The following is a 26,845-nucleotide window of genomic DNA, read 5'->3' as shown; positions in this document are numbered from 1 at the left end:
GACAGTGGCAGACACAGTAGCTCAGCACACAGCACTGGTGGCTGCCAGTGTTTTCCAGGGATGATTTTTCTCTTCCTCGTTAGACTGTAGCCCTTGTACTAGCTTAAGGCCTGGCCCATAGTAAATGCCTGCTTCTTCTCGATTAATTTTTTTTATCTCAGCAGTTAGCAGGGCGTATTGTAATTGATCTGCTTATATATTTGTCTTTCCCACAGACTGTGAGCTCGTTGAGGGTAGGCATCGTGGCTTATCGTTTCTCTATCCCCAATGTCTAGCACATACTAGGGGCTTGAAAATCCATGTTTGAATTAGTGCCTGGAGGAGATACTATGGAAGAAGATAGGAGCTAGGAGTCGGCCTGGGGATGGCATTTTTCCTGTTCTAAAGGGAAGCGAGGGCAAGGGTTGCAGAGGGCGCGGCCTGCGTGGGGACCCACGGGTCTCGGCCACCTCGTTGGCGGCAGGGCCTCGGGCTTCCGCGGGGTGGGGACGAAAGTGGGGCGGGAAATCGAAAACCGAACTCGCAGCTCCCGGCATTCCCCGTGGGCGGTGCTCCCCTTTGACCCCTCGCTCGCGTGCTACACATCCGGGCCTCTGCTACTAGTGAGAGGAAGATGGCGGCCGCAACGGTGTTGGTTCCCGTAGAGTGGATAAAGAATTGGGAGAAATCAGGGAGAGGCGAATTGTGAGTGTCCGGGCTGGAGGCGGGCGCACGGTCGGGCCAGGCCCAGGCGTCAGCCGCGCTCTCACACGTGGGGGGTGGTTGGGGGGGAAAGAGGTGCCCCCTCCCCCATCCGGGCGGCGGTTGTGGATGTGGCTAGGAGTTTCGAACTCGGGGAGGAGAGGTGCTCGTAACCGCCGCCGACCTCCTTCCTTCCCTGGCCTCCCCGAAATCCCCGCCGCCCGCCGTAGCCTGCCATCCTTGAGCCTCTTTGCAGAACTCCCGTTTCGCCCCTGCGGGTCCCCGCGCTCCCGCTCGGTCTCTTTTTGTCCCCCTCTTCGCTTGAGCTCACTTGGCTCCTTTCTCTTTACGGGGCCGCGCCGGGGGGGTTCGGACTTGCCATCTCTCTCTGTCCCATTTCTTCACTCTGCACCCGTTCGACTCCGCAGTTTGGAGCCCGGCGCCTCCTCTGCCCGAAGTCCGAGGAGGGCGAACCGTCCCGGACTCCCTCCCCTCCTCTCCGCCCGCCGCCGCGAAGCCCCGGGCGTCGCGAAGAGCCCCGCTTGGCACCTCTCGTCCTCCCGGGGAGCGGTCTCTCGGACGGTCCCGGCCTCGCGCGGCGCCGCTGGCCGTGGGAGAAGTGTAGCAGGGATTGCCGCTTTCCCCGAAGACCTACCAGCATTTCTTTGCTCCGTCTTTCCACCTTAGAGCCATTTCGGGTTGGATTCAACTTTCGTCATTAAATGTTTCCTAAACCCCATTTTGTCCTGGGACTGCAACTAATTTTGGCAACTCTCCAAGGTTCTCGAGTACCTAGAATAACGCGTTTCCTTCAGTCACAAAACTTGTTTTTATTTTTCAGTAATACAGAAAACAGTAATTTGCCATACCCGCGGTTTCCTCGCCCCAAATTTCAGCGCTCATTCTCTCGGAAAGGAAAAAAAAACGTTTAAGCAGTAATACAAATAACTTATTTAAAAACAAATAACTTATTTCTAATTTCCTTTTCTGAATCGCTTTATTAGCTAAAGCTCAACCCTGTTTGAATTTAAACTCGTTAGCCGTTTTCGCCGTTGCTCCCCTCCCTCCCCCACAAGTAGTCAGTTTACGGTTGCTGATGCGAAAAATAACAAATCATTGGAACTTCGTTACTTGGAATGCCACGCGGGGAACGTGTAACTTTGCCAGCCTATATGACCCCCCTCTCCCCCGCACTCGCGCTGCTTTAGGAAGTCTTAACAGTGTGAGCTCTAGAATTGGATTGCCTGGGTAAGCGGCAGTCTTAGCCACTTAACTGGCTGAGTGACCTTGGGTAAGTTCTTTAACCAATTTGACCGCTTCCCCTTGAGTAAATTGGGAATAATAAGTACTCAAAGGACTGTTGTGAAGACTAAATAATGCTTGTAGAGCACTTGGCTTATAGTAAGTGCTCAAGTGATAGCTATTAAAAGGAATATTATTATTTCAATCTTTTGATATTTAAACTTCTCAGGACAGCTCTTGCGCTTAAAAAGTGTCCCACTCAGGTTAGCAATTAATTGGTCTCTGACTCTTTCATGTATACTCTTGTACTCTAACGAATTGAGAGATCCTTGAAGAGTGGGGACTATGTCTCATATTTCTTTTGGCTCACCCCCCCTCCCCCCAGCCTTTCTAGCATATGCTTGGAGTGCTTACTGGTTTATTAACTGACAGAGAAGTATATTTGATAAACATTCATTTTTAACTGTTAGGAGCATTTTCCAAATCCTTGTACGTGCTAGTTAACAAATAGCTATTAAGTCCCTTGTGTCTAGGGAAGGCAAGGTGGTAAGTTACGAAACCAAACCATCGTCTTCGTCTGTATTAGATTAGGATAACTCCAAAAAACTGATAAATCAGTTCACTGTTGTTTTGTTTACTTTTAAAGCCAACTTAGTTATTTAGGGACTGTCATCTTTGTAGATTGCTCAGCTAACTGTTTTTGACAGTTTTACTATTATTACTCTCACTTTAGAATGAGTATCAGGGCTAGGAGGTGAAATTCTGCTTGACTTCTGACTGGCAGTGGTTGGAGAAAAACAAAGTGATGTAGGAGCTTGAAATACCTTAGTAAAAATGGAATTTTGGGTTCACTTTATGTATATTTACAAGACCCGTGCTTACAAGATCCATGCTTTATCCATACATAAAGTATACATAATATACTTTATTTATATTTACAAGATCCATGGAACTATGATCCATCATAGTTCCTGTGTTTGAAGAGCTGCTTCAAAACTGTTATTAGGACTTATACATGTGTAGTTAGTGCATGGCTTGTGGAATGTAGTTTGAATTATAGTAGATCCAAATCAGTATAGTCAGATTTATAGTTGTGTTCTGTTGTATGAAGAGAGTTTAAAGTTGTTAGTTGTGTGACATAATGAAGTATTTTAAGTAGTCAAACACATCACCATCAAGTACTTAGTCTTCATTTATTTGATCTCTTTTCTCTCCTTGAAAACTTGGTTGCATATAGTCTAACTTTGGAGTTTTTGTATCTTGCTAAAGATAGATGTTAGCATTTTCATTTTTTTAGAACAAATGGTGTTGTAAATATATTACAAAATATCCTTTCCTTTGTCTGAAAACAGACCCTCTTAAATATAAACCAGCAACAGGAAATGTTAAAAACGAAGGTGATGTGCCACTAAATTATTAGTGAATCCATTTATAGATTTGCCTTTTAGAATATGACCAATATTTAAAATTATATCTTCGGTGGATTTTTCCTTTTTAATGAGATAAATTAGCAGATGAGCTTTAACTTGACTGAAACTTACCTTTTTTAAAAAAATGCATGATATGTTTCATGAGGTTGTGAGTTCATTTCTTGTCTGTCACTTCTTACCAGTGTAAGTGAGTATTCTGGAAGTTGTAGTCTACTTCAGCATAGTAGTGTTAAAGCGACATATGAGATGTATGGGGCACTTTATAACTTTCAGAGAGGACATTTTTTTTTTTTTTGGTGAAGAAGATTGGCCCTGAGTTAACATCTGTGCCAGTCTTCCTCTATTTTGTATGTGGGACACCACCACAGCATGGCTTGATGAGCGGTGTATAGGTCTGCACCTGGGATCCAAACCTGCAAACCCTGGGCCGCTGAAGCAGAGTGCGTGAACTTAACCACTATGCCACTAGGCTGGCCCTGAGAGGACAAATATTTATTGTGCCTCATGAAAAACAACTGTCTATTAAGATGGAAAGTCTTGGCTTTGAAGAACAATTTTTGTTAGGTAATTAAGGAGAAAAGAAAAACTGTATTTTGCCTATCTGAATGGTTCATCACATACCTAGCTAACTTATTGTTTCCAGAGATACTGATTATGTTTTTAATGGTAAATTATAGAACTCTTAAAATGATCTTTTCCAAGAGATATCAGAAGGACAAAGGAGGACTACCAAAATATAATTATTATTAAGTGTTCTTTCCAGTAACACTTAAATCTACTCTTCCAAGTGTCACATCTAAATGCAAACTTTCAAATTCTGTGACATATGCAAGCTATGGATTTAATCACTTTAATTTTGGAGTTAGAGTTTTAGTTTCTTGGTGATTTTATATTAGCATAGGACTTGCCATGATTAAGCTAATAAACTTGCATGTACTGGTAGGTCCAGTGGAGAACTCTGTTTTTAGTAGAAATCATTAACACAGTGAGCTCAGCATTTCTTTGTGTCACAAGCAACCTTAATGTAGGATTTATGTTCCAAGCTCTTAACCTGAAGATGTTAGCCTCGTGTCAGTACTTAAGTCTAATTTTGAAATACTTATATTTGTTGAATATCATCTATTTGTTTGAAGAACTTAATTCTTATTAAAAATTTACATGTCAAGTAGAAGTTTTTGTTAGGTCTTACCTTATTAATTATTGGTAGTTGTAATAAAGTTTTAAAATTTAATCGCCAAATGTTTTGATTGCCATTCTTTTTTTTCTGCTGCTACTAAATGATTTTACACATTCCGGAACTTATCTAAGGACGTTGGATGTTCATTAAATGTTGTCTGATCTGACTTTTTTTTGGAGGGAAGTAGGAGGGGGGAGTTTATGGCAAATAATCATTTTAAGACATTTTAGTCTTGGTAGTTGAGTCTTTTTTTTTTTTCCTTAAAAAGGTGCTCTAAATTCAGCTGATGCTTTGTCTGAAACGTTTTCTTCATGTCTTAGTTTTCATCTGGCATTTATTTTCTCATTTTGACCCGTGTTCACAAGTTAAGTATGTCTCAGTCTGTTTTCCTGGTAAGAGAAATGCATTCTTCAGAAAATGTAGCAATATCAGGAGATTTTCTAGGCTACTGCTTTCTTTGTTTATTAGAAAAATTAAATTATTCTACAATGCTTAAATATTAAGGTAGAATGAATGCTGTTAATGTACTTGTGTGCAGGAACTTCTGTTGTTTTTTTAAACATTTCCTGTTCCCTTTCCTCCTCATAAGTGCATATTTTCATTTTCATAAACGTATATTTCAGGATAAAACTATGTGCCCAATATTCATTTTTGTGGGTTATGCCTCTCTCCTAAAAATGATAATAGAGGAAGTACTTTACTAAACCAAATTTAGCCTTTTTTGTTGTTTTGTTTTTAAGAATTAATTGAAGCACAGATTGACATCAGTTTTTTATATGTGAAGCCAACTTTGAGATGTTGACCATAATCAAGTAGTTCAGACTTGTGCTGTGTTTCTTTTTTTACTGGAAAATAGGATCAAGTAAGGGGGAAAGCTAAATACTGATGTTAAGAAGTATTCACAAAATACTTAAGTCCTTAGAAGAACTTAAGACATTTTATTCAGTTTAAGTTTCACAGATCTTTGACAGAAAGTAGATTCTGTCTTTGTTTTCAGGGACCTGAGACAGCATTTCCACAATAGCACCAAACTACTTTAAAAGTGGGAAAAAATGGTAAACTCGATTATTTGGAGGTTATTATGGGACTAAAATAATCATTTGAATTTGGACTGAGGCAGAATATTTGATTATTTTTTAAGTCCCATTAAAATGGGTAGCTATTGGAGGTAGTTTTGTTTGTTTCTCCCCTTATAATTTAGGATAGAGTACTAAAACTGTTTAACAGGTGTAGTAAGACATGCAGCATTCAGAGATAGAATTGTTTCTTTAAGGATACCTCATGATCTTTTGTTAGTGGATTACTTGGGAGAAGAGCTGGGAAAAGTCTGATGGGGGGGGATGCTTAGCGATTGTTTTTAGTTTCCTCGTACAACTAAGGAAGAACTGTTTTGTACTAGGAAAATAAAAGTGTCTGTTATGCAGGTGAATTGCCTTATCATAATAACCCATCAATGATTCTTTACACAATTTGAGCAAATCTTTGATATGCTAATTAATAGTTCACGATGACATTATCATCTGCATCCTAATGAATATGTTTGTGGCCTTTTGACTGACAAGATGGAATTATATTTCAATTATTTCTTAAAATTATGTAACAATGACTGTACCATTAGATTAGGTGGGATTTGGAACACTGACATTACCCCCTCCCCACTGGAAGGATTATCACAAAAGACATGTGCATTAAGCTTATTAAAACAAATAGAAAATGAAGCTATTGAATATAGGAACAAGCAAATATATTCACCATAAGAAGGAATATTTGACCTTGCTTTTTAATAGTAGCCTGGATACAAGGAGAAAGATGAGTTATTTGATTCTGTTACATTATTCTGTCAAAGACACAGTGTTTCCTGCTACTACATTCTAAAGGGATTGAACCTATGGGGACAGTGAGAACCACAAGGGGGAATTGTTTTAATACTTTATAACAAATATTGAAGCAGTCTTGATACTTTCTTATATATTTACCCTCAAAAAAGGAGCTAGATGGCAGGCATTTTTAGGTTATAATCTCTGATGCTAGTCTGAAGCAGATAATATTTCTATATTGTCTGTTGGAAGGAAGATTGATTTTTGTTTTATATTCCAGCTAAGCCTGTGGTAAGTTTAACATATTTTGAGAAATTAGAAGCTTAACCACTGTTCTTAACACGTTGGAAGGCCTGTCTAGTTCTCCAGGGAAGAAGTCGAAAGTACTTGAGGTCAAACTTAAATCAGTTTATTTTGCCATTTCTAAGGTGCTCTCTGAAAATTTTTCTTTCTTTTAATAGGAGTTTAAAAACTAATAACTAAATGAGATTTTCAAACTATGCAGATTTAATTTACGAATTGCTCTCCATTGGCAAGGCCTTTTTATTCTTTGGTTTTGAAAATAATTTTTTGAGACCTACAAGTGAATTTTTGACCAGGAAAAGTTTACTTTATTGACTTTTAACGACATTGCCCTGCTCATCCTGATGATGGAATATTGAAATAATCAGAAGACAGAGAGGTGAGTTGCAAGGGCTTGGATAATCTGCAAAGTAGGTAATCTCTCTGTGGATGATTGTAATGTGCCATCATATTTCACCTTAGGTGTGATATATAAGCACATTCTCTAAGTCTTAAAATTATTTGTTTTATTGACTATGGAAAAAGGATTGCTAGACATAAAAGACTAAGAAACATATATGCATTCATTGGTTCTCTTCTTTTTTATTAGAGCCTTGTGCAACTTGTAATAAGAATATTTCTTTTTCTAAATTGTGAAATTAAAAAAGATACAGAAAAGTGCTTAAAACCTAAATGTAGAGCTTAAAGAATCACTGTAAGATGCACACCCATGTAACTCACACCCAGGTCAAGACAACATAACTCCCCTTCCTGATTGCATCCTCTTTACCTTCCCCATGGTAACCATTTATGGTTTTCTCTGACATTTCTCCTGACATTTATGGTTTTCTCTTCCTTGTTTTTATTTACAGTTTTACTACCCAATAAGTTTGTTTGTTCTTCTTGAACTTCATATAAATGGGATCATAGGGAGTGTATTCTATTGTGGGGGCTGCTTTTGCTTAACATTATGTCTTTAGGATCCATTCATGTTTCTGCAAGTATTTGCAGTTCTTTGATTTTCATAATTACAAGATGCTCCATTGTATAACTCTACCACAGTTTATCTCTTATGCTATTGATGAACAGTTTTATTGTTTACCAACCATGCCAATAGAAACATTCTTATACAAGGATCTTTGTGTACATAAGCATGTGTGTTTGTGGGATATATACTGAAGTGTAGAATCACTGAGTTCTCAATTGTGATTAACTTCAGCTCTACCAGATACTGCCAAACTATGTCAAAATATGCTCCTACCAGCAGTGTATGAGAGTTAACCTTGCTTCACATCCTGGCTAACATTTAATACTGTCAGACTTTAAATTTTTTGTCATTATGTGTGTAATAGTATTTTATTGGGGCTTATTTTTTCATGGGCATCTTTTTATGTGTTATTGGTTATTTGGATTTCTGACTTCTTACGAAAGGCCTCTTTATATCTTTTTCCTATTTTTCTATTGGATTGTTTACATTTCTGTCATTGATTTATAGGAGTTCTTTCTATAAGTCTGTATTTGTGCCCTTTGTGGGTTACACTGTATGTGTGGCAAATGTCTTTTGTTATTCTTTGGCTTGCATTTCCACTCTTATGACTTTTGATGAACAGAAGTTACTCTTTTTTTTTTTTTGTGAGGAAGATCAGCCCTGAGCTAACATCTATGCCAATCCTCCTCTTTTTGCTGAGGAAGACTGGCCCTGAGCTAGCATCCGTGCCGATCTTCTTCCACTTTATGTGGGACGCCACCACAGCATGGCCTGACAAGCGGTGTGTCAGTGTGCGCCCGGGATCCGAACCCGGGCCACCAACAGCAGAGCGCTCGCACTTAGCCGCTACGCCACGGGGCTGGCCCCAGAAGTTACTCATTTTAATGTAGTCAAATTTATCAGTCTTTTGCTTTATGATTAGTACTTTTTGTTTAAGCAGTCATTCCCCATTCCAAGGTTAATGAATTTATCGTCCTATGATTTTCTGGAAACATATTATTTTCCTTTTTGTTTTTAAATCTTACCTAACTGGAGTTGATTTTTATGTATGCTGTGAAGTAGAGGTTGCAATATATTATTGTGGTTGGTGTATATGAAGGAAATCGAGCCTCACACAGATAAATAGTTGGCAAAAGGAGGAGAATTTTAATAGCCTTTTCAGATAATTGTAGATTTTCTTCTTTGATATCATGTCAGAATTTGTCAAGTGATGATTATGCCAAACCACATCAGTGAACTTTTTGTACTTTGTTAAATTAAAATTCATTTGTCTCTCTCTTACTTGGAATCTGTCTTTTACCCATGCATTATTTTGCAACATTATGCATTGGTCAGTTGGAAAATATTGGTTCACTGAATGATACAGCTCTTCCAAATATTGACGCAGTACATTGTATAATATCAAAAAACACTTTCTTTAGTATCATCACTGAACTAATCAGGAAAGTTTTTATGAATTGGGAACTAGTCAAGTCCATGGTGGCAGATACAAGTTTTCCAAAATTCTAATTTTTGTTTGAAACCTTACATTTTATTATTATCAACAAATACTCTCAGTTGTTTTCTTTGAAGTGACTGGCTCACTTGGTTCATTTTTGAGAAAATGCCTGCCAAAGACCCAAGTCTGAATAACCATAGTTTGTCAGTTCTTTCAGTAAAAATGGCGTTTTATGAAAAAGCAGCTAGTTCAGCTCACAATTCAAACAATTGCATAAGTGCTTTTCCTCAGACAACCACAGTATTTTGGTGTGTGGCAGAAATGCTTTATGTGTACTTTCCTTTTCATCACATAGAATATTAAAAATACATGTTCTAAAAAAAGGCATGTTCTCAGGGCTCAGGATTTAATAAAATTAATAATTTTTACTACTTCATCAAGGGTATATTCTTTATTGTAGATAAAAACACATAACTTGAGATCAACCTTCTTAACAAATTTATAAGTGAACAGTATAGTATTGTTAATAAGCACAATGTTGTACAACAGATCTCTAGATCTTTTTCATCTTGCATGACTCAAGTTTTATACCCGTTGAACAGCAACTTCCCAGTTCTCTTTCCCCCTAGCCCCTGGCAACCACTGAAATTCTACTTTTTGCTTCTGTGAGTTTGACTAATTTAGATATCTCATATAAGTAGACATGCAATATTTATTCTTCTGTGACTGACTTATTTCACTTAGTATACTGTCTCCAGGGCTCATCCATGTTGTAGTAGATGACAGGATTTCCTTCTTTTCGTGTGACTGAATAATATTCCATTGTATCTATATGCCACATTTTCTTCGTGCATTCGTCAGTGAACATTTAGGCTGTTTCTGCCTCTTGGCTATTGTGAATAATGCTGCAGTGAACATGGGAGTGCAAATACCTCTTTGAGATCCTGATTTCAACTCTTATGAATAATACCCAGAAGTGGGATTGCTGGATTGATTGTATGGTAGTTCTATTTTTAATTTTTTGAGGAACTTTCATACTGTTTTCCATAGCGGCTGCACCATTTTTACATTCCCACCAGCAGTGCACAAGGGTTCCAGTTTCTCCACATCCTCCCAACACTTGTTATTTTGTTTTCTTTTTTTTTTAAGATTTAATTTTTTTTACAGCAGTTTTAGGTTTACAGAGAGATTGAGAGGAAGGTACAGAGATTTAGCATTTACCCCCTGCTCCTAATCATGCTTAGCCTTGCCCATTACCAACGTTCCACACCCAAGTGGTACATTGGTTACAATTGATGAAGCTACATTGACACATCATAATCGTCCAAAGTTCATAGTTTACCTTTGGCTTCATTCTTGGTGTTGTACAGTCTATGGGTTTGGACAAATGTCTAATGACATACATCCATCTTTTAGTATCAGAGTATTTTCGCTGCTCTAAAAATCCTCTGTGCTCCGCCTGTTCATCCCTCCTCCTACTCCCAGCACCTGGCAACCACTCATGTTTTTGTTGTCTCCATAGTTGTGTCGTCTCCAGAATGTCATATAGTTGGAAACATACACTATGTAGCTTTTCAGATTGGGTTCCTTCACTTAGTAATGTGCGTTTAAGGTTTCTCCATGTGTTTTCATGGCTTGATAGCTCATTTCTGTTCAGTGCTGAATAATATCCCATTGTGTGAAGGTACCAGTTTATTTATCCATTCACCTACTGAAGGACATCTTGGTTGCTTCCAAGTTTTGACAATTATGAGTAAAGCTGCTGTAAACATCTGTGTGCAGGTTTTTTTGTGGACATAAGTTTTCACCTCCTTTGGGTAAATATCAAGGAGTGGGGTTACTGGATTGTAAGGTAAGAATATGTTTAGTTTTGTAAGAAACCACCAAATTGTGTTCCAACATGGCTGTGCCATTTTGTAGTCCCACCAGCAATGATTGAGAGTTCCTGTTGTGCCACATCCTCTCCAAAATTTTGTGTTGGCAGTATTCTAGATTTTGGACATTCATAGGTATGTAGTGGTATCTCACTGTTTTAATTTTCATTTTCCTGATGATAGGTGATGTGCAACATCTTTTTATGAATGCTTATGCTTATTTGCCATCTGTATATCTTCTTAATGAGGTGTCTTTTAAGGTTTTTTGCCCATTTTTAAATTGAGTTGTTTGTTTTATTGTTGAGTTATAAGAGTTCTTTGTATATTTTGGATAACAGTCCTTTATCAGGTGTTGTTTCTGTTTGTTTTTTTTTAATAATGGCCATCCTTACAAGCGTGAGGTGATAACTCATTGTGGTTTTGATTTGCATTTCTCTGATGATAAGTGATGTTGAGCATCCTTTCATATACCTGTTGGCCATTTGTATGTCGTCTTTGGAGAAATGTCTATTCAAGTCCTTTGCCCATTTTTTTTTTCCAAATTCAAGTAATTCACAGACCCTTTTATTTTTATTACATAATATATGCATACAGTATAAAAATCAAAAGGCGTGTCTTGTTGAAGTGATAATGTTTTCATCATTTTGTTGCTATTCTTTGCCCATTTTTTAGTCGGGTTTTTTTTTTTTTTTTGCTCTTGAGTTGTAGATGTTTTTTGGATATTAGCCCCTTATCAGATATATGGTTTGCAGATATTTTCTTCCATTCCATATGTTGCCTTTTCATTCTGTTCATTGTTTCCTTTGCTGTACACACAATTTTTAGTTTATGTTCCACATTTTTGTTTTTGTTGCCTGTGCTTTTGTTGTCATATCCAGGAAATCATCGCCAAGACCAGTGTCGCAAAGCTTTCCCCCTATTTTTTTTTGGTGAGGAAGATTAGCCCTGAGCTAACATCTGTTGCCAATCCTCCTCTTTTTGCTGAGGAAGATTGGCCCTGGGCTGACATCCGTGCCCATCTTCTTCTGCTTTATATGGGACGCCGCCACAGCACGGCTTGATAAGCGGTGCGTTGGTCCGTGCCTGGCAGCCGAACCCACGAACTCCAGGCCGCCAAAGCAGGGTGTGAACTTAACCTTTATGCCACCAGGCCGGCCCCTCCCCCTTGGTTTTTTTTCTAGGGATTTTATAGTTTCATGTCTTATATTTATGTATTTAATCCATTTTGAATTGATTTTTTTGTGTATGGTGTAAGATAAGTGTGCCATTTCATTCTTTTGCATGTGACTATCCATAATGGCTGTTGAACCTCTCTAGTGAATTTTTCAGTTCAGTTATTGCATTCTTTAGCTCCAAAATTTGTTTGGTTCTTTTTTTATATTTTCTATGCTTTTGTTGAAATTTCATTTTATTTATGCATCATTTACCTCAGCTTGTTGAGCATTTTTATGATGGTTATTTTAAATTCTTTGTCAGATAATTCATATACCTCTAATACTTTAGGGTCAATTTCTGGAGACTTATTTTGTTCCTTTTATTGGGCCATTTTCCCTGTTTCTTTATGTTCCTTGTAATTTAGTGTTGGTATTATTGCATTTGAAAAAACACTCTTCTCTCCCAGTCTTTATGGACTAGCTTAGCACTGGGAAAGGCCTTTACCAGTTAGCCTGGCTCTAGATTCTGGGGGCCTCTCAAACCTTTTCTCTGGATATGTCTTCTCTGGACTTACATGTGTAGATTCCAAATTAGAGGGATTTTCTAGTTTCTTTTTCTCGGAAGCTTGTACTCTCTTGCATGCTCTGGTGTCCATCTGTTGTACCATGGGTCCTCTGAAGCAGAAGCACACCACGCAGCTCTTTTTTGTTTTTAGTGGCCCCCAGGAAGCTAGGGTGTGCTGAGTACCGTCAGCGCCCCAAGTCAGGCAAGACAGAAACCAGTCCCTCAGGCCATCCCCCAAAAAGCTGGAATGTTGGACACACACTCAAGTCTTCTCTTTCTCCCCTGAGGGAGAGGTTGCCGACCTGTATTGGTCTCTGTTCGCTGTACCCTGCTTCTCTGGGTCTGTAGCTTGCTGCCCAGCTCTTTTTTTTGTTCTTGGCAGGCCCCAGGCACCTAGGGCATGCCAGGTCCCATCTGTGCTCCAAGATGTTCAAGAAAGAAACTAGTTCCTAGGGCAGCCACCCTACCCAAAGTCAGAATGTTAGGTGTAAAGTCAGTCTTCTCTTTCCCTCCCTAGGGAGAATTGGGAGCTGGGAGTTTCCTTCCAGTTGTGTGGAACTGTGCCAGAAGGAGGGACTATGGTGAAAGGGTTTCATGAATTTTCTTGCCGGCTTTGATGCAGCTGGTTTAGTGCTTGCCTGGGGTGCAGGAGCCTCTTAACTGGTTTCTGAATTTCTCATAAAGGGAGTTATGTGTATTGTTGTTGAATCAGTGTTTCTATGGGAGGAAGGAAGGCCTGGGGCTTCCTATTCTGCCATCTTGCTGATGTCACTCCCATCAAGAACATTCTTAAGTGAAACTGGCTTTCGCTTGTGAATTGTCACGAAAAATACAATGAAACAGTTTGGTGACATCTTACATGAGACTGGCTTTATTCTTTCCTTTGATTTTTTGATCATGAAGAATTCAATGAGACAGTGTGGTGCTGCTGCCTTGATACATGCTAAAGTGCCAGCAGTCTTACCTTCCTTTGCTTTTGAACTCTTAGTGCAAATGTCAATACAGCAAAAAAGGGAAATGAAGTCTTAGTTTTATTATGAATATAGTTTTGACCTTGCAGAACTTCAGAAAGTGTCTTGGGGATCACCACATTATCAGAACTGCTACTTTATCAAATTATAACAGTTTCCTTCTATTCTTATTTTTCTAAGAGTCTTTTTGTAAAAAGTGAATGGATGTTGAATATTGTCAAATGTCTTTTATGCATCTATTGAACTATCATGTGATTTTAAAAAGTCAGTTTAATGTGGTGAATTAATTTGAACCAACTTTGCATATTTGGGATAAACCCACGTTAGTCTTGATGTATTTAAATATTATTTTTCTGTTTATCTATCTATCTATCTATATTTAATACTACACATATTTAAATACCACAGGACACTATTATTATTATTTAGTTAATATTCATGTAGAATTACCCATATAGTTACCACTTTTTTCTCGTCATTTCTTGCTGCAACTCTAAGGTTCTATCTGGGATCATTTTTATCCTGCTTAGAGAATGTCCTTAAGCATTTCTTTTAGTGTGTGAACTCCGTTATTGTTTGTCTGAAATTCAGTCCTTATTTTGCTTTTTCTTGGAACTATGTTTTTTGAGTATAGAATTTTAGGTTGGCAGATATTTTATTTTAGCACCTTGAATATATCTTTCCGCTATCTCTGGCATTCAGTGTTCTTGTTGAGAAGTCATGAAGATAATAGTCTTTTTTTACTCAGGTGTTTAAATGATTTTATCTTTTGTTTTCTGTAGCTTGACTATGATGTGCCCAGATGCAGATTTCACTTCAGTTCTGGAAAACTGAATTCTTGGCTATTATTTCTTCAAATATGCTTTTGCCCTGTTCTCTCTCTTCTTTCTGGAATTCCAATTAAGAATACCTCTTTTAGGGCCGGCCCCGTGGCTTAGCAGTTAGGTGCGCGTGCTCCGCTGCTGGCGGCCCGGGTTCGGATCCCGGGCACGCACCGATGCACCGCTTCTCTGGCCATGCTGAGGCCGCGTCCCACATACAGCAACTAGAAGGATGTGCAACTATGACATACAACTGTCTACTGGGGCTTTGGGGGGAAAAAAAAAAGAATACCTCTTTTCACTGTATCCTATGTATCTATTCCTCTTTGCTGTATTTAAATTAATTAAAAATACAAGTATTTTTCTCAATTTTTTGAAAAAAATTTTCAATTTTTTGTTTTTAAACTATGTTATTGGAAAAAATCTCAAACAGAGAAAGTAGAAAACTAGTATAGTAGCCCCCCAGTGAAATCATCAACTAGCTCTAATAGTTATCAACTGCTGGCTAATCTTGTTTCATCTATAACTCTGCCCATTTTCCTATTGAAGTAAATATTATTTCATCTGTAAATATTTCAGCATCTTTTAAAGATAGTCTTTATAAAATATTCCAATTGACTCATAAATGTTAATTTTTAAAATAATTGTTTGTTCAAGTAAGGATCCATACATTGTGATTGATACATCTAAGTCTTTTTTTACCCTGAGGATCCCCCACCATCTTTTATTTTTGTTTGCAATATATTTGTTGAAGAGACTGAGTCATTGTCCTGTAGAGGTTCTCATAGTCAGTTTAGGCTCATGCTTTTTTTTTTTTTTTTAAAGACAACTTCATAGGTGGGTGGTGTATTCTTTCATCTGGATCAGGAGGCACATAATGTTTGATTGTCTCTTTTTGTGATGTGAACAACCATTGATAGATGCCTAGATCCTTAAATTTATTAGGGATCTTAAAATGGTGATGTTCTAATTCTAACATTCCTTTGTTTATTAACTAAAATACTTTAATACAGAGACATTTGTTATCAACTATTGGTTCATATATGAAAGGCAGAATAAGTGCTTGATTTTTATTCTTTTATTTACCAGTTTTCAAAATAACAAATTGATTCACTAGCATCCTTCAGTTCTGACCAATTAGGGTTTTAAGGTTTGTTTTATTCTCATTATAAACTAATGGACTTAAACATTTGATAAATTTCCAAATATTTTTAGTTGATATAATTTGCTCTATGGGGATCATCTATGTTAGGATTGGAAATTAATACAGATTATTTCTGTTTTATTCTAGTTTGCATTTATGCCGGATTCTCAGTGAAAATAAAAGCCATGATAGTTCAACTTATAGAGGTAAGACTTTTAAAAGTATTTAGCTATTTTTGGCTTGGTCAAAATTAATAAATATCTTGTTTTCCATTAAATTTTAATGAATGAAAATAAAAGGTATAAGATAGTTTACATTATGTAAAGCTTTTATATGAATGTATTACAGTTAAGATTAAAACTGTAGTTATAGTAAGACTATACATCTCCATATATGAATATTATTTGAGCTACATAATAGTCATATGATATTGCTTGGCTTTTATAATTGTGACATGGCAATTTAGCTAAATTTTAGCAGTTGCTAGCTGTATTAAAAGTTACACAGACTAGCTATCAATCATAAACAGAAAAGCTAGCATGAAAAGTAAAACTATTCTGAGGTTGTTTGCACTAGGAAATTTCCAGAAACTGAGGTTCAGTGTTTTTACTAAAGCTGGTTATGTTTAGGTGGTATCTGGGGATCTTGTTAAATGCAGTTGTCATGGAAAAACATTAAAAGCAAAGGAGTTGTTTACTGCATATCACAAATATAATTTATTAAGTGAAATTTTATGTAATTAAACAGCATGTAAATTTTCAGTTATTTTAATTTTAAAGGATTTTACTATTTAACATTCATTAATTTAAAATTAGGCATATTTAGAAAAGGAGGGGAAAGCAAAAGCAATTATGTCTAGTAAGTTTAAAGCATTTTCATATGTAGCTTTCATTGGGAGTAGAACCCATAACATTTTTTTCAATCTGGAAAAGATAATTTATAACCGATATTCTATTTTAGATAAAAAATTATTAGATAAAATTCATTGTAGTTATTTAAATTACGCCTTTGTGAAGAGAAGATTAAGAACAGAATGTTTTCTGTAATGAAGTTTACTGTTGTATTAAAAATCAAATATTATCTTAATATGAGAGTATATACTTTTTAAAGAACATTTGGATTTTTGAGTGGAAAGCATTTTTTAACAAATGAATGGGCCATTTTTTTTTCTGTCATTTGAGTAAGACCTGTTTTAAGACTTAACATTCCTAGCCTGTATTCACAAAGGTATTTTCCAGTTCATCCTGCTTATAAAATTGCATGATCATTCATAAAGATTTCTGAGGTTGATATAATGCTTTCTTTTTTGAATAAGTCAGTTGACTGCCAGAAGTGTAAGAAAGTAAAAAAAGACTCCTATCTAAAAGCCCTCAGATAGTTAATTTTTTTCTTCTGCATGTTTAAAGCAAGTTTTTAACTTCTCCGTTAACTTTGATCTTGTTTGCAGTTGAAACCTTAAGTGGATAAATAAGAGAAAGAATTCTCAGAAAAACTATAAATAGCATAACACAGGGTAATTACTCCTTCAGTTTTAAATGGGACTGTGTGGATCTTTAATAACTATCAGATTATTGTTAATTTGCACAGTTATTCTGATTCATGAATGAAACCAAAAATAGGTATGAGTGTGGCCTCATTGGCTAAGTTGTCAGTGCTCTTTTTTGCTTGCCCTTGCCTGCTTCAACAAATAGACTCTTTGGCTGGTATCTACCAGCAATCAAGCTTTGGTCTGGGGGCCCCAGTTGGTAGTCTATGCAGGAAACTGACCGAATGTCATTTCTTTAGAATTTCCTTTGTTCTACCTCAGGGGGATTGAGTTTGGGTAGTGTTCCCTCTGACATTTCCCTTTTTGCTTCTCCCTTGAATTGATTTCATTTCAGGCAGGCAGTTTCCCTTGCACATACTACTTCTCCTTGTTCTTTTTATAAGTCCTTTCCCCCAAATAAAATAACATTGTAATGATGGCTGATAAACATGAGTAGTCTTAGTGATATTTGACATAACCAAGAACTGGTGTCTTCAACCTTCAAATTGTTCAAGTCTCACAAAGAGTATCTAAGAATCTCTAGAAGTCCCTTTTACTTGTGGCTATTCTTAAAACTGCTTTTTCTGAAATGTTAGCATTAAGATAAAATATTTTATTTATTTCTTGTGTATAATTATAAGGGTTGTAAGTTTTCCTCCCCATTGTAAATGTAAAATGTTTCAACTTTAGTATGGATTTTACAGGATTTTGTGGGGTTAGCCTTGGTCCGCTTAAGGCACCACTTACTGTTTCTATGGATAAAATACGGTAGGAGTTCCTAACCACTTAAATGGACATTTAAATAACAGTGAATTGGAGACTATCTTTGCTACTTTGTGGATTACATTGTGATTGTTTTTATGTCACTTGGTGTCAGCAAAATGATCTGGGCCATTTGTTCTCTATTTTAATCTCCTTCTGTGATTAAGATTAGAATTCCCTCAGCCCCTATGAGCCCATATTCTTATGGGAATTTAGTTTATGATGCTCAGCTGTTTTGTGCTTCTAAGAGTGATTGCTTTTTAAAAAATCGTAGTTATCTGGATAATTTTAAATGAGTATTATTTGTTGTAAAAGCCTTTTATTAATGGAAATTGAAAGCATGAAATTGACCTCATATTCCTACCATACTAACAAATAGAAATTTTTTCTTTGCGTTTTAGCTTTTATATGGTTTATTATAAGCATGATGAAGGCATACTTGTGAAAAAGGTAGAATATATTTAATAACAAATTCTTCATAAGGAATTGGGATAATCTGACTATATTTCTTTAGCAAATAATTTAATGGACAAATTTCTTTCATTGTAAAATACTATTTTCATTGTTTAAAGGGGGATTGATTTTTATAATATTCCTTTTTGGTGACTAGTAGTCAAACCAAGGGAGAAGATTTTTAAATATTTGATTTTTTTACTTGCTATTTTGCCCTGAAAGATTTTTGATTCCCCTCAAAAGGGAATTATAAATTGACTTTATTTTACATTAATGTTTTTAGAGCTACTTGTTTTTCTACTTTTAATGAGAAAAAGGAGGTAAAATTTTTAGTGTATGGGACAAAAGAAAAAGATGGCTGGAAGGAGGTGTTCACTTGACCATTAACTCCTTCCTCCCCAAAAATATTTCTTCTCCAGGAACGGGGGCTATCCTAATTAATGGTGAATGAGACTACTTGTGGTTGACAGTTCTCAGTAATTATTTTAGTTTGAATTCTGATGGAAATAGAGGAGAAAAAGAGATTTAGATTTGGGGAGAAATTCCTCTGACAGTAGAATATGGATAAAACTTGATTTTATATTTACTGCTATTCCTTACCTGTTGTCAATGTAGCCCTGAAATTGAATTGACTATGATCTGAATATATTTAGAAAACTCTGAAATCTGCTGGTGAAAGGAATGGTTAATTTGGTTTATGTCCACTTACTGGAAGTCTGTGGAGCCACTAAATAATTTTGGAGACTTTGGTAGCATGAAAAAATGCTTTTAAAAGTGTTTGTGGGGAAATCAGAATACCAAATGATGTGCACTGTGAATAGAAATATGTAAAATATGTAGACGTATAGAAAAAGATTGGAAGGAAATGCTCAAGCAGTAGTTATGTTATAGTACTGGAGTCAAGGTTAACTTTTTTATACTCTTTTAGTATTGTGTCTTTGTGAAAATAAAAGGAAAAATTCTGCTAGAGAAAAGCAGTAGAAGTATATTTCTCTTATCATTATTGATGTTTATAATAATTCTGAGAAGTAGGAAATATATAGATCTTCTCCTAGAGGGTCTACCTTTCATGTTCAAGAGACTGTGTCCTTACACTCTTTCTTTTATGTTCAGCAGATTTCCGGCAAGCTCTCTATGAGTTATCATACCATGTCATTAAAGGAAATCTAAAGCATGAACAGGCATCTAATGTTCTTAATGACATTAGTGTAAGTATGTATATATGTTTTTAAATTTAATAATTGTTAACATTTTTTTTAACCTTTGATACAAAGATCCCTGAAGTATATAACTTGCATTTCGTTTTATTCAAAATTATAGTAGTGAATGTTTTAAGGTAATATTGGTAAGCCCTTGTGGCTAGATAGAAATAAAGATATTTTATTTTAATTTTTTTGTCTGGTTGTGAGTAAAGCAGAAAATGTTAGGTAAGCTCGGAGGGCAAAAAAACGCCTGCGTTGTAATGAAATCGAGGTATACTTAATTAACAATGCTACTATATAAAATAATTTGGCTAGAATATTTTTCTCCCAATATACCATACCAGGGTACTTTTTTTGTTTGTGGTTATTTTTAGAGATTAAATATATTTTAAAAATTGAGGATTAAATTATTTTAAATTGGGGTTGCATAGCTCTAACATTCACTTGATGCCAATTTTCATGTGTTTGCTGTTTGTTTTAGAAAATAGTAACTAGATTTTTTCCTAACCTTTAAGTGTTTATTCTGTTTCACTCTTTTATTTATTAGAGAATTTAAGTTAGATTCAGACCAGATAGTTTTCATGGTTGTTTGGTATTTGAATTGAAAGATGAGCTCTCAAATTGTAAGGGTGTTTATTGTAAACCGGTAGTTAAGTTTCAGTTTCTACAAGTGGTGTATTATTCTATTATTATTATGCTGGATTTTAAACTTACATAAATAAAATTATCTGCCCAGTCGAGAACAGCTTTCATAATAAGTATTATCGAGGTGGGACCTGGAGCTTCTTGATACTAGTACGAATTTCCTCTGTGCTGCTTTAAGCTTTTTGTAGCCTTTTTTGTTAGAGTAGGTAATCTCCTTTGTATGATTTTTGTGCTTTCCCGAGGATAGTCTTAAGGAACTTCTATGTTTAGCTCTTGTGATTTTCCCCGCCCCTCGCATTGAGATGTATTTGAGCAATTAGTGGTTCAATATGAATTTCTCTTTTATCCCTAAACTGTCTTTGTCTAATAACAGCAGCATTAGTTCATGTTGGAGTACTCTGTTTTTTCAACAACTAATATTCCATGTTTGAAAACTCTTATCTTGCTCTGTTATTTCTGGTCAAGTAGCCTGAGTACTTGCATTCAGGAAGACATAGCCAAAGTTCATAGCCCTTAAGAAACTTGAGACTAAAATCTAGTCGGCAGTTAAGGTTATTTCATTCTGTATATTGGGCATTGGTATAGGGTTTAAGTGTGTTTATGGAATTTGATTCTAATGCTTTTCTCATTTATTGACAATGCATAGTCCAAATGAACTTAATGTGTGTTTGCTTCTTACTTAGCTTCCCCTTTCCTTTGAAGTCCTTAGTGATATATATACTTTCGCAGCTGGATTGTCTTTGTCATGGCTTTCGCATAGTCCCATATCTCGCTGTCCCATATCTTAGCCACAGAAGCGTACCTTGCATGTCTCTTACAGCTGCCAGTTTTTTCTTTAGAATTATATTTCTTTCCTTTAGTCTCTGAAAGTAGGCTAATTTTAAGGTTGCTGTAGTGCCAGCAAACTAATTGGAATAATTGAACTATGATCCCTACTAATGGAAGATGGCTCTGAAATTGGGCGTAGAAGTGGGAAGTCAGGAGACAAATCCAGAATAAATGCTGAAGTTTTCATCTGGAAATGAGGGGAGAGTTTTGGGTGTTTCTCCAAAGGCTACAAACATCAGTGCATAAAGAAAGTAAAGATAGATTTTTTGATAATTATTTTCATCTTCAGAGAATCTCGAGTTAGGGAACAACAGCTTGTAATAGATTTTTTAGATTTCTGTTTTTCTGATACCACTATGATTTTTGCAGACCGGTGTTGACTCAGGCATGAGCACATTTAAAGTTTTGGATGAAAAATATACATTTTTAACAGTCTTGCTTTAGGTAGGTGTGAGGTACTCCAAATTCCAGTGGTTTCTAACATGAAATTTCATTGGAAAAATGTTACTCGTTTGTGCTCTTTAATATTTCCTGCGGTTTTTGTTTAGGTTTCTGTTTTTTATCAAGTTATTTCATGGTAGACATATTTTTCTAACTGTTATCTCCCTCTTTTTATTTTCTCTATATTGTGAAACTTGAAGGATTTTATTATTTGTCAACATAGTGGTGTTGGGGTTTTGTTAGTTTTACTGAAGAGTGTTAATTCTGAAACCATAATACTTGCTGGTGTGCTATTCTAGTATTTACTATGAATAATTATATTTTTAAAATTAGGAATTTCGTGAGGATATGCCCTCCATTCTTGCTGACGTATTCTGCATATTAGGTAGGTATTAAGCCTTTATTTTACCTGTAAAATGTGCCATTTTGTAAATTAATGTACTGTGTTAAATAAAATATTTTCTTTCAAACTAAGGATTTTACAAATATACAAATGTTTCTATAAATCTAGAATATATATTTTTTTACTTTATAGAAAATTTGGTATTGTAAGTCAAATGTGAGTATAATCACTGTTTATAAACTAACTATAGATAGTTTTAGTTTATAATTCAAATAGTTTGAGTTTTTTAAAGTATATCTTTGTATAAAATTGAGCTAAATGAAATCATTTCAAGTAAAAAACTCAAGTTTTCTGAAGTTAGTCTGAGTTATTCAGATTTTAGTAACCACATAATTAGTTAATCTTATTCAGTGCAGGTTATCAATGACTGTCAGAATCTCAAACATATGACACTCAATGGATATTTACTTTGCTATTGTAGTATTTTGATTCTTCTTAATTTTAGAAAGAGCAAGAAGAGTCAAAGTAATCAAAAGTACTTTTGAGGATGAGAAACTAGCTTTGGAAATAGCAGCTTCTCTCTTTGTCCAGAATAAACAAGAATTCGTGCAAGATAAAGGAATATTTCTTTGACTTAGAACAAAAGGTAGTGTCCCTCCATGGGAAGCATGGATTTAAAAAATAATGTGTATTACAAATTATTTCTCTAACTTTAGATATGAATTAAAATAACTTTGAACACAGTTTTCCCCATTAGTCTTATGCTTTATATAACTTTGATCTAATAGAAGACATTACCAGACATTATAATACTCACGTTAAAATAAAACTTATCCTCTGAGAGTTAGTCAAGCTGGAATGAATTATTTTAGCTCATTAATCTTAATTTCTAGAATTAGATATGTTTCTTAAATGTCTTACTGAGAGTCTAGAATTTGATCACAACAAATCTAAATGCCTGGTGCTTGATCCTTTAGGACGTTTAAGATTTCATAACAGCAGTAATGTTGGCAATAGGCCAAAATGTATGTGAACTGTGAGTGGTAAAAGAAAAGAGCAGACCATTGATGGGGTAACCATATGTCCTAGTTTTGTTTTGTTTTCCCTGTCATAATTGTTAGTAGTGCCTTCTTTCAATCTTAAAACTGTTCTGGTTTGGATGAATAGGTATACGTGCATGCTATCTATTGGATTGATTGATTTATGCCAACAACAACAAAAGACCTATTAAGCTTAATTTTTAAAGTAGGCACTAAAGATATTACATTATGTTACAAATATACATGAAACGAGTTTCAATTAAAAAATTTTTACTATAAATTTGTAAGACTGAAAGAGAGTGATTTGTAGGTAACATTTTTGTGAAAGCTGTTCCTTGATAGTGTCAGGAGTAGGTCTTTCTTTGGATAATCATCAAATTTTCAGCTTACTAGTAAGTTCTAGTAATTTATTTTCTTTATTGACTTATTTAATTAGGATATATTTTCCCTTCATAGTTATTTAGTAATATGAATTATTGTTACAAGTCATTGCTCTTTACTAGTAACATGAATTCATGAAGATGATGTTTGGTTGCTCTTGGGAAATTTCTTTTAGCCTATCCAGTCCATTTTTACAAGCAAGATTAGGATGGAAAACTTGGAAAGAGAATTTCCCTCACTTGCCCCCTTACTCACCCACCCCTACCGTTGGCAGAAAAAAAAATGATCTAAGGGTGACCCCAGACCAAGGTAGGGAAATAAGAGTAAGAACATGAGCTATCTCTAATACTGATGATGATAATAATAGTAATAATAATGTATGTTAGTGCTATTGTTTGAGCACCTTCTATGTTCTAGGCATTGTGTTAAGCATTTAATTTCATTTTAATCCTCACAACGACTTCTGTAAGGTAGGTGTACAGATCAGAAAATTGAAGCTCAGAGAAGTGATTTTTCAAGGCCACACAGCCAGTAAGGCAGGGTTTGAACCTGAGTCTTTTTGGTTCCGGAGCCCATGATCTTTTTACTACATCATGTTGTCTGCCTAATATTTTAACAGTTGTAAGAAAAATCAGTGCTGTACTTTCCTGGTTAAGATAACAGTTTTCTTTAAACAACTGTAATTGTGTAATAGTGAGAGGGCCTGAGAGCTACATTAACCTGAAAGGGAGAGTGTGATGTAACTTAATGTGCTGATGGGCCCTTGAGCTGGAGGGGGTGGTTGGTGATACTGGGGCCTAGAGTTGGAAATGGCTGAGGGCTTTTTGGTAAAATCATAGGGGAAATTAAAGAGAACTTATTAGGTACTGATTCAGGTTTGAGGAGTCAGGGATAATGAATGAGTTTATCAGAATGGTTTCATGAGTTAGGACAAAAAGAGTAAAGAAAACAGGGAAAGCATAATTGGGATAATCGAGTCCTGTATTGATTGTTGAGATAGCTCAGCTAAGAAATTTACTGAGGTCCTATTAAGCATTTTCTAACATGATCAGAACCCAGAGAGTGATGTCTTCATCAGGTTAGATGGCTAAGAGGAGAGCAGACTTGGCTTGAAGAGGATGAACCTGCAACCCAGGTGCTTTGATCTTAGAGACCTTGGGGGTAGATCTTAGGGACTTTAGGGCCTTAGAGGGTAGATAGATGCTGGTTATAAGAATGGGCCCAGTTTGGTCCTGACCCCTCAAGATCAGTATCCTTGAAGTTCTAGGCTGCGGAGGGAACAGAAGACCAGATAGCAGGGAGACAACTAGGACTCCTTGGAAGGGATTGATGAGATATACACAGATTAAAAATCTTATTGGGAGATTGAGATTGTACTGCAATTCACATTGCATAAATGACACCCCGAAATTCCCTTAATGCACTTGAGCTGACTGTGTGCTTAGCTATAGAGGCCAGGATATTGGGAAATGGCACAGTCTAAGAAGTGGCTAAGGGCCAGGAAAATGTGGATATGTTGGATGATAAATCCCCTTCTCTTTTGATTCTCAGTGATGGAAACAGAAACTGAAGCAAAGCAGTGGTAGGACATCTGTTTGGGGAGAACCCTAGAACCTAGAACCCTGCGAGGACAGTTTTTACTACATCACTAAAATTGGTGCCTCTTTCTATAGCACATTCTAAATTATGAGTTGACTTTAAAAATAGAATAATAGTATGTAATTAGTTAAAGCAATAATCCTGAGATCAACCTTGTAATTCTGCCAATCCTGGTTGAAATTTTTCATGCTTGGCATTTAGAGCTAATTGTTTTATTTCCTCCATACTTGAGATCAGAAAATTGTTTGACAAATTTTCTGAATAATTTACTGAAACTCAAGGAGGTCTCAGTTTTTAATATTTCAGTAGGAAGAAAATGAAAATCTTGCATAAATTTTTGTTTGCTAACTAGAATTGTAATTCAAAATAGGATGTTAAAATATCTTTTAATATTGTCTTTTCATAGAGTTGGTGGCCAGGTAGCTTGGTTAGAACATGGTACCATGGTGGCCAAGGTCAGGGGTTTGATCTTCACAAATAATAGGCTCTTTAGTGTTAGAGGAGATCTTTGTTGTCACGCAGTTCAACTTTCCACCTAAGGAAGGAATCTCTTCTTTAGCATCTCTGACAGGTAGTCATTTAAACTTTGCTTGAATATTTCCATTTTTGAAAATAGTACTTTTTTGAAGCTTTTTTTTTTTTTTCGTGAGGAAGATCAGCCCTGAGCTAACATCTGCCATTGCTCCTCTTTTTGCTGAGGAAGACTGGCCCTGAGCTAACATCCGTGCCCATCTTCCTCCACTTTATGTGGGACGCTGCCACAGCATGGCCGGACAAGCGGTGCATTGGTGCGCGCCCGGGATCCGAACCCGGGCTGCCAGCAGCGGAACATGCGCACTTAACCACTATGCCACGGGACCGGCCCCCTTTTTGAAGCTTTGTTGCTTCCAGTGCCATAGCACATAGCTCCTGTGTAATCAATTTACCATTTTATGGAGATGCCATTGGTCACAGGGTCAGTCTCCAGTACTAGGAGAAATTAATTGTAAGCGTTCATATGCATATGAAGGAGAGCTCATGCTTACCCCATAGTTCTAAATTTTTTTCCAAATTCGGAATGAGGCATTTTAAAATTAGCTAGTTTTAAAGAAATTAAGTATCTTATTATAGTGCTGGAGAGAGTCTAGAAAAATCAAACTTTCACCTTTTGTTTTCTTCGTCATTATAGATATTGAGACAAATTGTTTAGAAGAAAAAAGCAAGAGAGACTATTTTACACAATTGGTATTAGCATGTTTGGTAAGTTTAAAAAATACTTTCCCTTTCTGAATTTTACATTGAACAATTGAATCATGTTAATGGAAGAAGATATTGATGTTAAATTGACTATTCATTATAAGGTATATTTGGGTTTTGAAATGGAATGCTTTGTAAAATTAGACATGCTAATTATTTCTATGAAATAGGCATGCTACTGTATCTCTTAAACTATCTATACATATGAAACCTTAGATGATATTCCTGACCAGGTAAGTTCCTAACTAAGGAAAAGGTAAGCATCTATCGAGTGAATAGAAATGATGTGGACAACTTGTAAACTGAACAATTTTTCATAAAGTGTTTATTAGGCAAGGAGAAAAAGAATGGAGGTAGTTTAAAAATAATAAATTCTAGAACTTGACATAATCATTATCTAGTAAACCATTTTATGTTCATAAATTTAGAACCAAGGAGAAAAGCCATTACTCAGACCTGGAAGAATGTCCTTGTTTTTGCTGTACTAGAATTTGACTTAAACAGTAGAAACCAAAGAAGGCTGAAGTGCTGTATTATCTTAAAGAAAATTCAGTTGACAGCCTCAATTTTTTTTTGTGAGGAAGATCAGCCCTGAGCTAACAACCATGCCAATCCTCCTCTTTTTGCTGAGGAAGACTGGCCCTGGGCTAACATCTGTGCCGATCTTCCTCCACTTTACGTGGGATGCCGCCACAGCATGGCTTGACAGGTGGTGCGTCGGTGCGCGCCGGGATCCGAACCCGGGCCGCCAGCAGCGGAGCATGCGCACTTAACCACTACACCACGGGGCGGGCCTGACAGACTCA

At 36.2% G+C, this 26,845-nt stretch overlaps 1 protein-coding gene across 8 annotated transcripts in view; it reads left to right on the top strand.

The window, feature by feature from the left end:
- Positions 1 to 597: 597 nt before the first annotated feature.
- The window catches only part of THOC2 (THO complex subunit 2), a 109,764-nt gene continuing 83,516 nt past the window's right edge, over positions 598 to 26,845 (top strand). For 4 of the 8 annotated variants that reach the window (XM_058536634.1, XM_058536633.1, XM_058536636.1 and 1 more), the window contains exons 1-5: positions 598 to 684; positions 15,732 to 15,790; positions 19,438 to 19,532; positions 21,774 to 21,825; positions 25,972 to 26,042. In XM_058536634.1, the coding sequence (XP_058392617.1) occupies positions 614 to 684; positions 15,732 to 15,790; positions 19,438 to 19,532; positions 21,774 to 21,825; positions 25,972 to 26,042 (348 nt within the window). In that variant the 5' untranslated portion in view covers positions 598 to 613. The remainder of the gene's footprint in view (positions 685 to 15,731; positions 15,791 to 19,437; positions 19,533 to 21,773; positions 21,826 to 25,971; positions 26,043 to 26,845) is intronic. The other 4 variants (XM_058536641.1, XM_058536640.1, XM_058536635.1 and 1 more) reach the window with 1 other exon arrangement.

The sequence above is a fragment of the Diceros bicornis genome, chromosome X, assembly GCF_020826845.1.
Source record: "Diceros bicornis minor isolate mBicDic1 chromosome X, mDicBic1.mat.cur, whole genome shotgun sequence".
Classification (NCBI taxonomy): Eukaryota; Metazoa; Chordata; class Mammalia; order Perissodactyla; family Rhinocerotidae; genus Diceros; species Diceros bicornis.
Note: the sequence above shows the minus strand (reverse complement) of the source record. Positions and strands in the feature narration are given on the sequence as shown.